Below are 15,524 nucleotides of genomic sequence, written 5' to 3' on the forward strand. Positions count from 1 at the left end.
ACCTTCCGCGAAAAGTAACTCTCGCTCGGATAAGTGATTCTGCTACCGACGAACAAGTCCTGATACTCAAAACGAGAGGAAAGGAAACGCAGCTTTATAACATGACAATAAGATGTTTAGGCCTCATCGGCCGCAAAAAACATACGCATACTACAGACAAACTGTTCCTGCAGGTTCAGACATAAGCAGGGGGAGCAGCAGCACCCTCGGCGACGTTTCCACCCTTGGCGGAACCTGGCCTAGCCTCAGACGGCGACACAGGCGGAAGGATCTCCACCTCGAAGGAGGACGCCAGCACTGCACTTGGGCCCTCACGGCCAGGCTCTCCGCAAGGGCCCCGGCCCGAGCAGACACCCCGGCTAGCTGCTCCGTAGCCTCAGCCAGCTGTCCCCCGAGGACCTCAGCCCGGCTCACGGCCTGGCCAAGCTCCAGCCGCCGCTGCTGCACCTCCTCGGCCTGGGAAGCCACCTGCTCTTGGGCCGACGAAGCCTCTATTCGAGCCAACACCGCCTCCGTCCATGCCGACACCACTGCCTCCGGCTTCAGCTCATCGCAGAGCGGCCGAAGGTCCTAAAGCTGAGCGAGAGAGGCCTTGAGCGGCAAGGCCGATCGAGCCGAGGGACTCCTACGCCTCCGGGATACAGATACCTCACTCGTCACCTTCCGCGCAAGGCAACTCACGCTCGGTTAAGCGGTTCCACTAGCCGACAGGCAAGTCCAAGTGCTCGAAATGAGGAAGAAACACGGCTTCACGCTCAAATACCCAAATGTTCAGGCCTCAGCAGCCACAATGAACAAACACCCATACTCAGGGTACCATTACAAACGGGACTCCGGTTCCATTCCCCCGGGTATGAGCAACCTCCACACCAGAGGGCCTGCGGGATAACAAACTCCAGGTGGCTCGTCGGGGACCGCTCCACAGGCAGCGACAACGACCTCCGCCTCGGGCGGCTAAACAGCAACAGCGATGACCTCAGGGCAAACGCTACTGTGAAAAGACCCTCCACTACAAGAAACTAATAAAAGTTCGTGGGTTAATTTAAGAACGTGGGTACCGACGTTCTTAATTGAGTTATGTTCGTGAGTTAATTTAAGAACGTGGGTACCCACGTTCTTATATTAAATTCGTGGGCCCGTAGGAAAACCGTCGAACTTATAGTATTATGAACGTGGGTACCTACGTTCTTAACTTAAATTCGTGGGCCACGTGGACCCCATCGAACTTAACCTAAAACCTAAATTTCTCTCACCCCGCCCGTCTGTCTTCTTTTCACTGTCGACACCGCGGCACGTGCCCGAAGCTACCCACAAAGCCGCCAGCCTGCTGCCACAACCTCGCCGCGCGCGCCACGCCTCCATCCCGCGCCCACCCCGCCGCGCGCAGGCTCGCGCGCCGCCGCCGCCACCAGAAACCGGTCGCACGTGCCCCGACGCCTCGCTGGCCCACCGCGCCACCCCGCCAGCGCCCCGCCTCCGCCTGCTCGCGCGCAGCCGGCCCACCGCGCCCTGCCGCCCCACAGCAGCAGGGAACATCTGCGGTGGCTCTGGGAAGGACCGAGTGGCTGAGGATTTCAGGCCGTCTAGCCCAGGTGAGGACCTGCATCAATCAAGCACCCGACCGCTTTGTTTTGTTTTCCCTTCTTCGTCGTCTTCTTTCTCCTCTAGCTTTTCACCCGATTCTTCCAATTCATGGATCCTGAGGCTGGGGCGGCCTGTCCTGGTCGAGGAAACTTTCCTCCGTGGGCAGCAGCTTCATGGCGTCCGCCGGCAGCCACAGCACCAGCGGCGGGTTTAACGAGGGGGCCAAGTACTCCGACGGCCAGATCCTCGAGGCGCCCAACATCCGCACCTTCACATTCTTAGAGATCAAGATGGCCACCAAGAACTTCAGTTCGGACAACGTCCTCGGCGAAGGAGGGTTTGGGAGAGTCTACAAAGGGTGGGTGGATGAGAAGACCATGGCGCCGACCAGGAACGGCACCGGCATGGTTGTTGTGGTCAAGAAGCTCAACTCGAAGAGCATGCAGGGGTTTGAGGAATGGCTGGTAAACAAAATCCTGGTCCTTTTTTCGCTTCTATATAATCTAGTACTACGTATTAAATAACAATGACAATAATCTTGCAATAGAGGTTGTCTAGTATAAGAATAGTATAAGATCGGGGCCTTGACTTGGTTTTGATTGCTCCTGATGATGGTACATGGTAGTACAAGCAAAACAATTGCTTTGTTGTTAGCTACAGATGCAGTTCAATTTCTACTCATACATCACTATTGTAGAGAGCTTAAAAGGAGCACAAAAGATTTTGAAGGTTCTCCTGACCACTGCACCCTTTATGGTTCTTTATGCTTTGTTTTAATGTTGATGACCTGTTTGTCAGTTTAGTACATGTGTGATGGCTGATTGTTTAATTCAGCTGCGATTACTCGGTAGTGCCAATGGTCCAATGCTGACCAGGAACATATTGTTGGAAGTGTTGTACAATATTACAACTGGCCACATGTCTATCACAATGCAGTTACTTTTTGTTTGTTGCCATGCCTTTGAGAAGGGAAAAAATTGTTTTCTGAGCGGTGTCGTCCAGCAACGTGCCACACATTCTTGCAAATTGTTGTGGCCACAATTGACTCACTTAAGTTCTCTTAGTTTAGTCTAATAAATATCTTTGTTTCTCTAGATGTTAGTAAGCATATCTAATGGAGACTTCTCGATGCCTACCTGCAGTCGGAGATAAATTTTCTAGGAAGGCTCTCCCATCTGAACCTAGTGAAGCTCTTGGGCTACTGTTGGGAGGACAAGGAACTTCTTCTCGTGTACGAATTCATGGCCAAAAGGAGCTTGGAAAACCACCTATTTAGGAGTGAGTTCTTACGGTGCACGTTTCACTTAACAAGTTTTGGAAATCACCTTGCTTATGCACTCTACATATCCTCTGCCTATGCAATACTTTTGCAGTAGTAGGAATGTAGGGCACATGTGGTCACATAGTTTTCCAGAGGTTCAAATCTGAAACTGCATACACGTAAATACATTTCATTACACTGGAATCTCATGGCGCATATACTTGACTAGGAAAAAAACACTGATATTGTGGAGCCAATCAATTGCATTTCCCTTCAGTAGAATGTACCCCCTGTCCTGGGAGCTGAGGCTGAAGATAGCCATTGGTGCAGCTCGAGGACTCGTGTTCTTGCATGCATCGGAAAAGCAAGTAATCTAATGTGATTTCAAGGCGTCTAACATCCTTTTAGACGCGGTAAGTTCGATGCTATGCAATGTACCTTTGATATATCAATTCGCTACTGAGGTCAAATGTTGACAGTGTTTTTTTGGGTGTGTGTGGGGGAGGCAGAACTATAACGCAAAGCTCTCCGATTTCGGCCTTGATAAGCTGGGGCCAACTGGTAGCAACTCGCACATCACAACCAGGGTGATGGGGACATATGGGTATGCAGCTCCAGAGTACGTAGCCACCGGTATGTGTCCTCATTTATCCCACGTAACCAGCTTGTATGATCATACCCTTCTTCCCTTGTAAAGAACTGTCACGACGCAGACTCGGTTGTCTGTCTGCCACAATTAGTATAATGCAATAGTTCTCGCCCTGCAGACCTTTCCACACTTGATTGTGTGAAACAGTAGGCATATGCATTGTTCACGTCACTTTGAGTTATATTGACACCTACCTTTGGTAGTCTCCATCCTCGCTCACGTTTGGACATTGGGTGTAGGAACAGAATCCGGATTGCAGAAATGATGTGTTTCTTACTCTTAACTGCTAGTAGTAGAAGGGGAGGGAGCAGACTCGATTTGCTACTGAATTCCTAGTGTAGTGGGGCACTAGTAAAAACGACCTGCACCTGTAGTTGCTGTGGCCAAGTGGATAAATATCGCACAAGAATCATGAACGGCCTCCGCCTCGCGTCGCCAATGCCCCCGCCTCGCGTCTCCATCACACCCTGTCATGTGTGCTTTATTCTTTTAAATATCTATACACTTGTGACTTGTAGATTGAAACCACACGCAAAGAATGGGCATTCATGTTTGAACGTCAACCTTGTTTTGCTGCTTCTTATGGTATGTTTGCATGGGGAGCCGCTGTTAGCTATTTGTTTGTTGGTGAATAATCATTCTTGTGTTGCTGCCTGCTCACTTTGCTAATAGACATTTTAGTTTTCTTTTCCTATTTTTATTATTTTCTATGCTTCCAACTTATATTGTCTCTTCTTGTTTACCTTGTCCAGGTTAAGGTGATGTTGTTTTTAAGGAGGCTATTTTAAACTCTATATTAAATTGCCAGTTTCGGTCATAACAAAAAAAACTCAATGAGATTTTACTTGTGAAAAGTGTTCTTGTTCTTGTAGTTTAGTAAATAACCATATTCTCTAATAATAGTTGTTGTGAACTGAATCACTTTTGTTGATCACCTTGGCACACCGTGGCCAAAGATACAACTATGCGCTTTCCGATTTGCATGAGCTATTTGTTTGTTGGTGAGTAATCGTTCTTGTGTTGCTGCGTGCTGCTCACTCTGCTGATAGACATTTTTTTTCTATTTTTATTATTTTCTATGCTTCCAACTTATACTGTCTCTTCTTGTTGCATCAACTTTTACCATTTCTTGGAAGTCATTTAGCCGTAAGATCTCATCAGCATGTGAACTAGGTGATGATCTTTAGAGAACGATTAATTGTTTCTTCGACTTGGATTAACATTACCTTGTGTTTCTGAATTCAACTGAAAGGTTTGCTCCTCTTCTCTCCTACTCTGCTCGTGAAGTCGAGACACGTATCTATTTCAGCCGGCCAACATGTATACAAATTGCAATGCATATTGCTGGTGGAATTGACCAACTACGTTTGTTTCTAGAAATAACCATGTGAATTGCTTGTCGTTGCACCAATGTGTTGTAAATTCTTCCTTTTTGTTCGATGCATACATTTTTTTATTTAGAAGGGAGAAACCCTCCTCTTGCTCGGTCGTGGGCAGAGGCCCCCGGCCGGTGTTCCTGCCCATCGATACACCTCTCTAATCCCTCACCGATCTAGCGACCATAACAGTATGACTAGGCACTTTGTAATTCATTGTTTTTTCAGTTAAAACAGATATCTTAATACAATCAGGGAACATGTAACATAATCACAGCATCAAGTTTAGTTGAATGAAGATTTCCCTAACATTCATCTTTGAGTATGAAACACCCGACTAAATATGATCTTGGGAAGCATGACTAGATCATACCAATGTTCCTAGAAGTGACAGCACAGATCCAATCATGAGATAAGATGCATGCTTCTACTCAGCTAGACATACCTTAAATATGGGTTCCACTTTTCCATGAAAAACTTTGCTAGATCTACCATGTCTAGATCGAGGATTCAAGATGACAAGTATCTTTGGTGGAGATCGACATTTAACATAAGGATCAAACATGGCATCAAACTGAATGAGTTCAGATGAATGCTTCTTGCTAGATGCCATGGGGTGAGGCAACAGGTTTACGTAACATTGCTGGTTCGCAAAACTATTAACCCACCGAAAGGCCTCGTGCGGAGAAGAGGATACGAACTTCAAGTCCTTTTGGGTTCTTCTAGGCTTCATAAAGCAGGAGAGTCTACTGGAAATTTTTTCAAGAGGACAAGCATGCACGGTGAAATACCGTAGACCAGAATTATATGATACCTGCATGGTCATTTCATATATATTGAACTGGTTCCAAATGTTGTGGAGTGTGGACACAGTAGAAGTGAAAATTATAGACACGAGTTTTGCAAGTCAATGAGATAACTTACAGATACAATATCCTCAAGCTTAAGGATGTTAGAACCCCATATTAGGGCTTCAGTGCTGAGCCTAGCATCAAAGCAATTGCTACTAGATCCTGATACAGACTGTTCATTTGATGAACTTTTTGTTTTGTTATCTAATGTAAGCTTTCCAGAATAAATTTCAGACCCTAGCAAATCAGATTTCTCATCTTCAATTCTGATAGTATGTGTGCTCAGCTTTTCTGAATCCTTGATGGCATCATCAACATCCTTTTGCTTTGAGAATATTGATGAGTTACTTGTTTCTGGAGATACTTTTTTTATTTAAAAAAGCATCTTCCTCATCACTTGCATACACTTTTTGTTTCCTGTGTCTATGATTTTAGTGTCCCTGTTGACAATTTTGGGGAGATTTTACAATATCATGGTGAGACTGCTTAAGCTTGTGATTTTCTTCAGTTCATTGATGAGAACCTAACATTGTGTGCGCTCATGTTGCAGGCTACCATTTTACTCGGAAGCAAAGTTGATGTTCTTTGTTTACTTGTGGTACCCTAAGATAATGGTACTTAGATTTTACAATATCTTACATATTTTTTGGCACAGGCTCATGTGTCCTTTCATTATAGGGAACTACATATGTTTAATCTCCTTAAACTAAGAGCTCGAGCCACCAACACAGTTGTCACCAACACAGCTGTCCTTTATTTTCAGAAGGCTGCTTCGGCAGGACAACATACTTTCTTTAACATTTGAAAATATGTTGCTTCCCAGTCACCTTCTCAGAAATCAAGGCATCACCCTCATCAGTTGTGGACCAAATGCACTATTATTCTTTTTGTCAAATAAGAGTAGTAACTCTGGAATTTGATCGCAACAGAAAATCAATGGGTGTAATTGTGAAATTAAATTCTGAGAAGAATAGGCTGCTTGTTAAATGCTGAATAATTTTATTTATTTTCATGGGTGTGAACGAATTGGTTGGACCTTGTGAAATAACATATGCATTAATTTTCTAACTTGAACTTAGAAGTTAAGTCGAGTGGGTTTTTTATGATCTGATTGTGCATGTTGCTTTTGTACAGTGGCTGAATATCAATCCAAAGATCTTGGTCTACTGGTTGAGAATACAAGAGTGGAGCAGTTTGGCGTAGCTCGGAAAGTTACAATCTCAAGTGCCTCGACTACTATTATAGCAGATGCTGCCAGCAAAGATGATATCCAGGCCATACAACTGCCAAAAGAGTAGAGACCATATCAAATATGATTGATGTACCGTCGCAACGCACGGGCATGATACTAGTACTATATAGTTGAAGCACATTCTTCCTATCTGGAATTCTGAATTCCTAGAAATAGCTGGTGATGTTTGCTGACTGACCGCGAAAGAAACAGCCATGTTCATATTTGGACTTGTGAATTTGTGATATGTACATATATCCATGTGTTTGAAATCTATATTATATGTGATATTCTGTGTTGCATGTGATATTATGTGTGTATAATTTTTCATTTCTGTATTTTTTTATTTTTTACTGGAAAAGGGTTAAGAACGTGGGTACCGTCGAACTTAATGGGCAGCCCTCGCCCACCCACGCAGGACCCATAAGTTCGACGGCCACGTGGCCCCGTCGAACTTAAATGTAAGAATGTGGGTACCGTCGAACTTATGGGAAAAAATTCGACGGCCCCCGTCAAACTTAAAAACCCACGTTCTTAAAGTTAAGTTCGACGGTACCCACGTTCTTAATGATAAGTTCGACGGTACCCACATTCTTAATGTTAAGTTCGTCGGGGCCGTCGAACTTACTTCTCTAAGTTCGTCCAAAAATCGCCGTCGGCTATATTCGTCGGTAAACCCACGTTCTTATGGTAAGTTCGACGGCCTATTACATTAAGTTCGACGGTTTTTCACCCACGTTCTTTAACCAGTTTTCTGTAGTTAAAGAACGTGGGTGAAAAACCGTCGAACTTAAAGAACGTGGGTGACAGCAGCCACGGGCGTTGTCAAAGTTCGCCCCCTCCGCAAGGCCGGTGACAGCAGCCACCTGCGCACGGCACGACCGTCGCTTAGTTGGAGGACGGACAGCTGCACCTGGCCAGGCAGCAGCAGTTCGCCTTCCCTCGCATGGTTGGAGGACGCCTCCTCCACAGAGCTAGAGGATGCCCTTCTCCCCCGAATGCCAGAGGAAGAAGCGGGTCACCGGCCCATGCGGAAGCAGGCCCCAACTCGGTGCGCCCTCCTCCCTAGCCCGGATGATGAACATCCTTGAAGCTGAGGGTGGAGCAGAGGCCGCAGCCCGGCTTGCTTCTCCCCACCACAAGGCTGGTGGTCATCCCTACGGATGACCATTAGTGAGGGACTACAGCCGGGCTGCATGATGAAAATCCTTGAAGCCGAGCGATGGCTGAAGGGCGCCAACCCCCACGAGGTCGCGCTCCTCCAACAACAGCAAGAGGTGGGCAACACGGATGCGCCCCATCTGGGGGCTCGGAAGGTGGAAGGGCGCAATGCATGAGGGGAGTGCGAAGGCATGGCTACTGCCCGGGGGATCAACCCATTTTTAAAGGTTGCTCTCCCCACTCGAATCCCCAAGCGTCACGGGCAAAGTCTCCACCGACGTGCTCCAGGGTCCTCCCCCTACGACACGGGGGCTGGGTCCCACACGTCATGCAAGCTGACCTGAAACGGAAGAAGCCAAACCACCGCACGCGGAGCATGTAACCGCCCCGTGGTTATAAGCACTCCTCCATCCTCGCCGAAACCAGCGGTCGAAAGGGCGGATCGCCATGCAAGTGGCATGCAACCGCACCGCGATTGTGCACCCTTTCGACTTTGTCGCATCCGGTGGATCAGCATGGAGGCCCAGGCCCACATGTCATGTAACCGGTGCAACGGTTACTGCGAGCAAGGAAACTGCACCGCCACTTGCGCCAATGCAGCGTCTTCTCGACTGCGGAACCAGTGCCGCGACTCGAGGCAGCCCTGCGCGTGACCCAACAGTGCCAGTTCAGTGCAACGATCACGGGACAGTCAGCCGCGGGAGGAGGTGCGGCGGTTGATATGGCCAAAAGTGGGCCGGCAGTAATTGCGGCAACAGACGAGTGGAAGCAGTGGTCAAATCGCCTGTAGGCTCGTGTCCCCTCCTGAAGCGGCAGGAGAGCCCTCTCCCACGACATGAAGACGATGAACCCGTGTTCCGTTCCTCGAACGACTCGCGCACGAGGCTGCCCCGCGAATCGCTCGTCCCGTCGCATTAACTCCTTGACAGGGCAAGCGACACCTTTGGCAGGCGAAGCGGGCGTCGTTTCACCTCCGCTTGATGACCGCGTCAAAAAAGGTGCGGCACACTATTTAAATTCATATCCTTTTCCTCTTCCCCTTTCTCTCTCTTGCTACAGGGACCGGGAAAGGGGATATTTCAAAAGGGATCCTTCTCAACGAAGGAAATGGGCCCCCGAGCCCTCCTACTGATCAGGGGTTCGAAGGCTGGCCCCTCGGAAGGGTTCGACAGCCGCCCCAGAGCACTCGGGCTCCGCGCCTTTTACTGATCAGGTGTTCGAAGGCTGGCCCCTCGGAAGGGTTCGACATCCGCCCCAGAGCACGCAGAGCGAGGGATGACCCTGGGTACGTTCATTACATGGCTGAGGCTCGGGCTACGCTCCCGAGGTACCCTAGGACATTTCCGAGACCAGCGGGAACGATTTTGTAACGGAATCCCACCGGAGGGAGCCATCGAGCCCTCGAACCCTATCGAATAGGACCGAGTCCGGCAAATCACCTGCAGGTACTTTTGGAGCGCGCCTCTGGGCCACTTGCCGACCCTTATCGAACAGGGCACGGGCATCCACTCGGATCACCCGTTAGCAACTCACTGGAAACACCATGTTCGGCGCCCCTCGAGGGCAACATGGTGCTTTCCCCCCTTCCTCCTTGCGGAAAGGCGACGAAGGGGTGTATAATAAAAGTCGAGACGGTCCTTGATCGTCCTCTCGCTCCGTGCAGGGGCTCGGGGGCTGCTCTCGCAACCCGGCTACGGCCAAACTTTTGACAGCATCAACAAACCAGCCTAAAAACTCGAAACCTGACCATGCACCCTGGCTACGACCAGGCCGCAAGAGGGAACAACCAGGCCGGCTGAGGCATCACGAAAAGCATTAAGACCTCAGAAGAGTCAAACCACTCCTTCGAGGCCTCGTGGGCTACAACCGGCGGGTGCACTCGCGCGCACACACCGGAACAAAATATAACCGAGAAAGGCCGGTCCCCTCACAAAAAATGTGGCAAAGCCTCCAAGCGAGTACCAACACTCCCTTCGAGGCTCGGGGGCTACTGTCGGGTACCGTAATTAGGGGTACCCCCAACACTCCTAAACACGGCTAGTAACCACCCTCAGCACAAACCGCAAAGACTAATGGGCGCGATTCAGGTCAAAGCCTCGTCTACCAAGGGACGCCATCTCGCCTCGCCCGAGCCCGGCCTTGGGCAGGAACAGTAGTCCCGGATGAATTCACGCCTCGCCCGAGGGCCACCCAGGCGGTGGGTGCACCCTCGACTCGCTCGAAGCCTAGCTCGGGCAGGCTTCGTTGTGAAGCAACCTTGGCCAAATCGCCTCACCAACCGACCGTATCGCATGCACATTTAATGCGGGGATCGCCTGACACCTTATCCTAACACGCGCGCATCAGTCGGCAAGGTCGAAGTGACCGCAGTCACTTCGCCCTTTCACTGACCGACCTGACAGGAAAACAGCGCTGCTCGCCCCGCTCCGACTGTTGTGCCACCCACCAGGGTAAGACTGACAACAGCCGAGTTCAGCCTCGGGCGCAACAGGAAGCTCCGCCTCGCCCGACCATAGGCCTCGCCCTTGGGAGAAGGTCTCCGCCTCGCCCGACCCCAGGACTCGGCCTCAGCCTCGGCCTCAGGAGGAATCGCGTCCTCGCCTGACCCCGGCCTCGACCTCAGGAGAGGTCTCCGCCTCGCCCGACCCTGGGCTTGGACCGACCGTGCCACAGGGAATACATCATTACCCTACCCCTAGCTAGCTCAGGCTACGAGGGAACAAGACCGGCGTCCCATCTGGCTCACCCCGGTAACAGGTAATGATGGTTCCCCCCGTGCGTCCATGACGTCGGTGGTTCTCAGCCCCCTACGGAAGCAAGGAGACGTCAGCAGGATCCCAGCTGCACCACCAGCTGTGCTTCTACAGGGCTCAGGCACTTCTCCGACGGCCACGTTATCGCGTACACAGGGCTCAAGCACTTCTCCGACGGCCACGTTGGCATGTACACAGGGCTCAGGCACTTCTCTGCTAGACACGTTAGCGCATAGCTACACCCCCCATTGTATATCTGGACCCTCTCCTTGTATCTATAAAAGGGAGGTCCAAGGCCTTCCTGCGGAGGAGGTCGCGCGGGGACGAGCAAACGAACATGCTCTCTCTCTCCCTCTCGCGACGCTTGTAACCCCTACTACGAGCATCCCCGGTGCGAGATAATACATTCCCCCTTGTGTTCCATCTTGCTCCAACCCATCTGGGCAGGGGCACGCAGCGATAAAATTCACTGGTCGGCTCGATTGAGGGTCCCCCGGGTCCGAAACGCCGACAATATGAAATGCTGATGCTTATGATGTTATGCTCAAGTTTTAGTAACAGTAACACCAGGGGTGTTACATCCTTCCCCCCATAAAAGAATCTCGTCCCGAGATTAAAAGTCCTAGAGTAAGTAATGGAAAAGGAAACACGTCATACTTTTATTTCCTTATTTTTGGTACAAAGCACGGGTGGTTTGGGATTTACTCCTTAATTATAACAACTATACACACTTTACAAATTACATGAGGCTAAAAAGCCTGGGAAATTCTTGTCTAAAAAGTCTTGAGTTTCCCATGTAGCTTCATCTTTGGAATGTTGGTTCCACTGTATCTTGTAAAATTTGAGAGTGTTCCTTCGGGTAATTCTGTCCTTTTGATCCAAGACTCGAATAGGGTGCTCAGAATATGTCAAGTCTGGTTCTAGGGCAATATCCGTTACTTCAATGGTTCGATCGGGAACCCAAAGACACTTCTTCAATTGTGACACATGGAACACATTATGTACTGCAGACAAGGTTTCGGGTAACTGAAGTCGATACGCCACTGGCCCATATCTTTCAAGAATAAGGAAAGTACCAATGTATCGAGGTGCGAGCTTCCCTTTTACCCCGAAACGTGTTACACCCTTCATTGGGGAGACCTTCAGATAGACATAATCTCCAACTGGAAAGTATAAGGGTATCCAGTGTGTGTCCGCGTAACCCTTTTGGTGAGCTTGAGCTTTCTTCAAATGATGAATTATTCGCTGAACTTTTTCTTCGGTCTCTTTCACCATATTAGGCCTAATGAAGTACCTTTTCACCTGGTTCAGACCAATTTAGCGGAGTACGACATCGTCGTCCATATAAAGCTTCAAAGGGTGCCATCTTAATGCTTTCTTGATAGCTATTATTATATGAGAACTCCACTAATGGTAAACAATCATCCCATTTTTGGGGAAATTCCAAAGCACAAGCCCGTAACATATCTTCAAGTATTTGATTTACCCTCTCAGTTTGTCCACTGGTTTGAGGATGATAGGCCGAACTATGGAGCAACTTAGTATCCAAAGCCTTGTGAAGTTCTTCCCAAAATTTGGACACGAATTGTGGTCCACGATCCGACACTATAGTCTTCGAAACACCATGCAAACTGGGAATACGGGCAATGTATAATTCTGCATACGTGGCCACTGTATATTTTACCCTGACTGGAAGGAAGTGGACAATCTTCGTAAGTCGATAAGATAACCCAGATACAATCATACCCTTTGGCGGTCCTGGGTAATCCCACAATAAAGTCCATACTAATATCCTCCCATTTCCATGTTGGAATCGATAATGATTGCAATGGCCCAGCAGTCTTCATATGTATGGCTTTGACGCGTCTACAAGTGTCACATCTAGCTACATAGCGTGCAATTTCAATTTTCATATTCGTCCACCAATAATGCTGTTTTAGATCTTGATACATCTTAGTGCTTTTGGGATGAATAGAATAGCGACTAAGATGTGCTTCATCTAATATTTGCTGGCGGATCCCTTCATTCTTTGGCACAACTATGCGGTTGTTGAACCATACAATGCCTTGATCGTCTTCTCGGAAGCAATTGGCTTTTCCAGCCCTTATCTTCTCACGTATATGTTTCATACCCTCATCATTTTTCTGTGCGTCAACTATACTATGTAAAAGGACTGACTCAAGCTTTAGCTGACTTAAGGCTCCATGTTGGATCATTCCCAGGTTTAATTTCTCCATCTCCTGGCATAGTGTATTGTCAGAGGTCTTCACCGTAAGACAGTGACAGGAAACCTTATGGCTAAGTGCATCTGCCACTACATTGGCCTTGCCTGGGTGATAATGAATTTCCAATTCATAGTCCTTAATAAGCTCAAGCCATCGCCTTTGTCTCGTGTTCAATTCTGACTGGGTGAAGATATACTTCAAGCTTTTATGATCTGTATAAATGTGACAGATATTACCCAGCAGATAATGACGCCAGATCTTCAGGTCATGAACCACTGCAGCTAGCTCCAGATCATGAGTGGGATAATGCTCCTCATGCTGGCGTAACTGCCTTGAAGCATACGCTATTACTCGGCCTTCTTGCATTAATACACAGCCGAGACCACAGCTGATGCGTCACAATATACATCAAAGGGCTTATTAATGTCCGGTGGAGCCAATACCGGAGCAGTGGTTAATAATATCTTCAAGTGCTCAAAGGCTTCATTACACTTTGAAGACCAATTGAATTTAGTCTCATTCTTCAATAGACTTGTGATTGGCTTCACAAGCTTAGAATAATCTGGTATAAATTGGCGGTAATAACCAGCGAGTCCAAGGAAACTTCAGGACTTGATGAACAATGGTTGGGGGTTTCCGCTCCAAAATATCCTTGACTTTGCTGGGATCTACCACAATCTCCTTGGCAGATAACACATGTCCCAGAAATTTAATTTCTTCCAGCCAAAACGCGCACTTACTGAACTTGGCATATAATTGATGTTCTCTTAAGCGCGTCAATACGATCCGTAAGTGTTGAGCATGCTCCTCTTCATTCTTGGAATATATTAAGATATCATCTATGAAGACCACCACGAATTTGTCCAACTTGGGCATAAATGCCGAGTTCATCAGATAAGTGAAGTGGGCAGGAGCATTTGTCAGTCCGAAAGACATTACCAGTATTCAAATAATCCATACCGCGTAGTGAATGCGGTCTTTGGTATATCCTCGGGCCTGATACGGATCTGATGATAGCCCGATCAGAGATCAATCTTGGAGAATACCCTCACCCCGGTCAGTTGATCAAATAAAATGTCAATCCATGGAAGAGGGTACTTGTTCTTGATAGTGACCTCATTCAGGGGTCGATAATCCACGCACATCCATAATGTTTGATCCTTCTTCTTGACGAATATGGCTGGACAACCCCATGGTGACGAGCTTGGCCGGATGAATCCTTTCTCAAGTAGATCTTGCAATTGAATCTTGAGTTCTACCAACTCATTTGGAGGCATTCGGTACGATCTTCTAGAAATGGGAGCCGTACCGGGTTTCAACTCAATTACAAACTCTACATCTCTTTCAGGTGGCAATCCAGGCAAATCTTCTGGAAAGACATCTGGGAACTCACACACTACCGAAATATCCTTGATCTCTGGTATAATGGCTTCATATATTCTGCCAGTAGTTTTAACTAGAATGGGGATAGACAAAAGAATTTCCTCTTGGTTATGACTCAACCTGATGGTTCTCTGATCAGTGTTGAGGGTTGCTTTATGTTGGGCCAACCAATTCATGCCCAAAATCACATCTATGTCTTGGCCTTTCAGAACAATCATATAACTAGGAAAGTCCCGTCCGGCCAATGTTACGGGCACTTGGAAAGCCACTTCTTTGGTAAAGAGTTGTCCCCCAGGCGAATGTATTCTAAACCCTTCCCTTGATTCATGGTATGGAATGCAATGTTGCTCCACAAATTTCTTGTTGATGAATGTATGTGAAGCACCAGAATCAAAAAGAATAATTGTGGGATGATTGGCCACAAGGAACGTACCCATCATTACCGGTTCGCCGTCCGGTGTGGTGGCCACTTGAGTTTAATAAATTTGTCCCGTCTTCTTTATGTTCTTGCCCGCATTTCCCTTAGCTGGAGAAGAATTCCCAGTACCTTGTTGATTGTTTGAGTGATTCTGCTTCGGGTAGGGGCAATCCTTAATAAAGTGCCCAGATTTTCCGCAATTCAAGCAGCCTGCTGACGAACTGGGAAGGGCAGGGAAACGAGTGCCAGGGGCACCCGGCTGACTTGTTGTAGTGGGGGCAGCATTGGGACGGATGAACACTGGTTCTTTGAATGGGAAGGAGGGTGGACGGGATGAAGAACGACTCTAATTAAAAGGCCGGATAACTAATTGTTGCCTTTTCTCGGGGCCCTGATTAGGCATGTTGCCTCCATTCCCCTTGGACTTTCCAGAACTTGTATATTTAGATTCAACTGCTAGCGCTGTGCTGACAGCCCTTCCGTATGTGAGGTCGATGTAGGTAGCCATTTTCCTTTGCATCCAATCATTTAAACCCCTCATGAAACAGTTCTTCTTCTTTATGTCGGTGTTGACTTGGTCAATTGCATACTGAGATAAGTGATTAAATTTATTGAGATACTGGGTGACAGTA

At 48.0% G+C, this 15,524-nt stretch overlaps 1 protein-coding gene and 1 pseudogene across 1 annotated transcript; one reads left to right on the forward strand and one right to left on the reverse strand.

Annotated features, from left to right (window-relative positions):
• LOC109940424 (receptor-like cytoplasmic kinase 176) overlaps positions 1–4,251 on the forward strand; it is a 36,837-nt pseudogene extending 32,586 nt beyond the window's left edge.
• Positions 4,252–5,030: 779 nt separating this feature from the next.
• On the reverse strand, positions 5,031–6,196 carry LOC118472296 (sphingoid long-chain bases kinase 1-like). The gene is made up of 5 exons (XM_035960281.1): positions 6,189–6,196; positions 6,123–6,127; positions 5,795–6,084; positions 5,316–5,684; positions 5,031–5,111 (listed from the first exon to the last, which is right to left on the reverse strand). The coding sequence occupies exons 1-5, from the start codon at positions 6,194–6,196 to the stop codon at positions 5,031–5,033; spliced, it is 753 nt and encodes a 250-aa protein (XP_035816174.1).
• Positions 6,197–15,524: the final 9,328 nt, after the last annotated feature.

The sequence above is a fragment of the Zea mays genome, chromosome 6 (genome assembly GCF_902167145.1).
Source record: "Zea mays cultivar B73 chromosome 6, Zm-B73-REFERENCE-NAM-5.0, whole genome shotgun sequence".
Taxonomy (NCBI): domain Eukaryota; kingdom Viridiplantae; phylum Streptophyta; class Magnoliopsida; order Poales; family Poaceae; genus Zea; species Zea mays.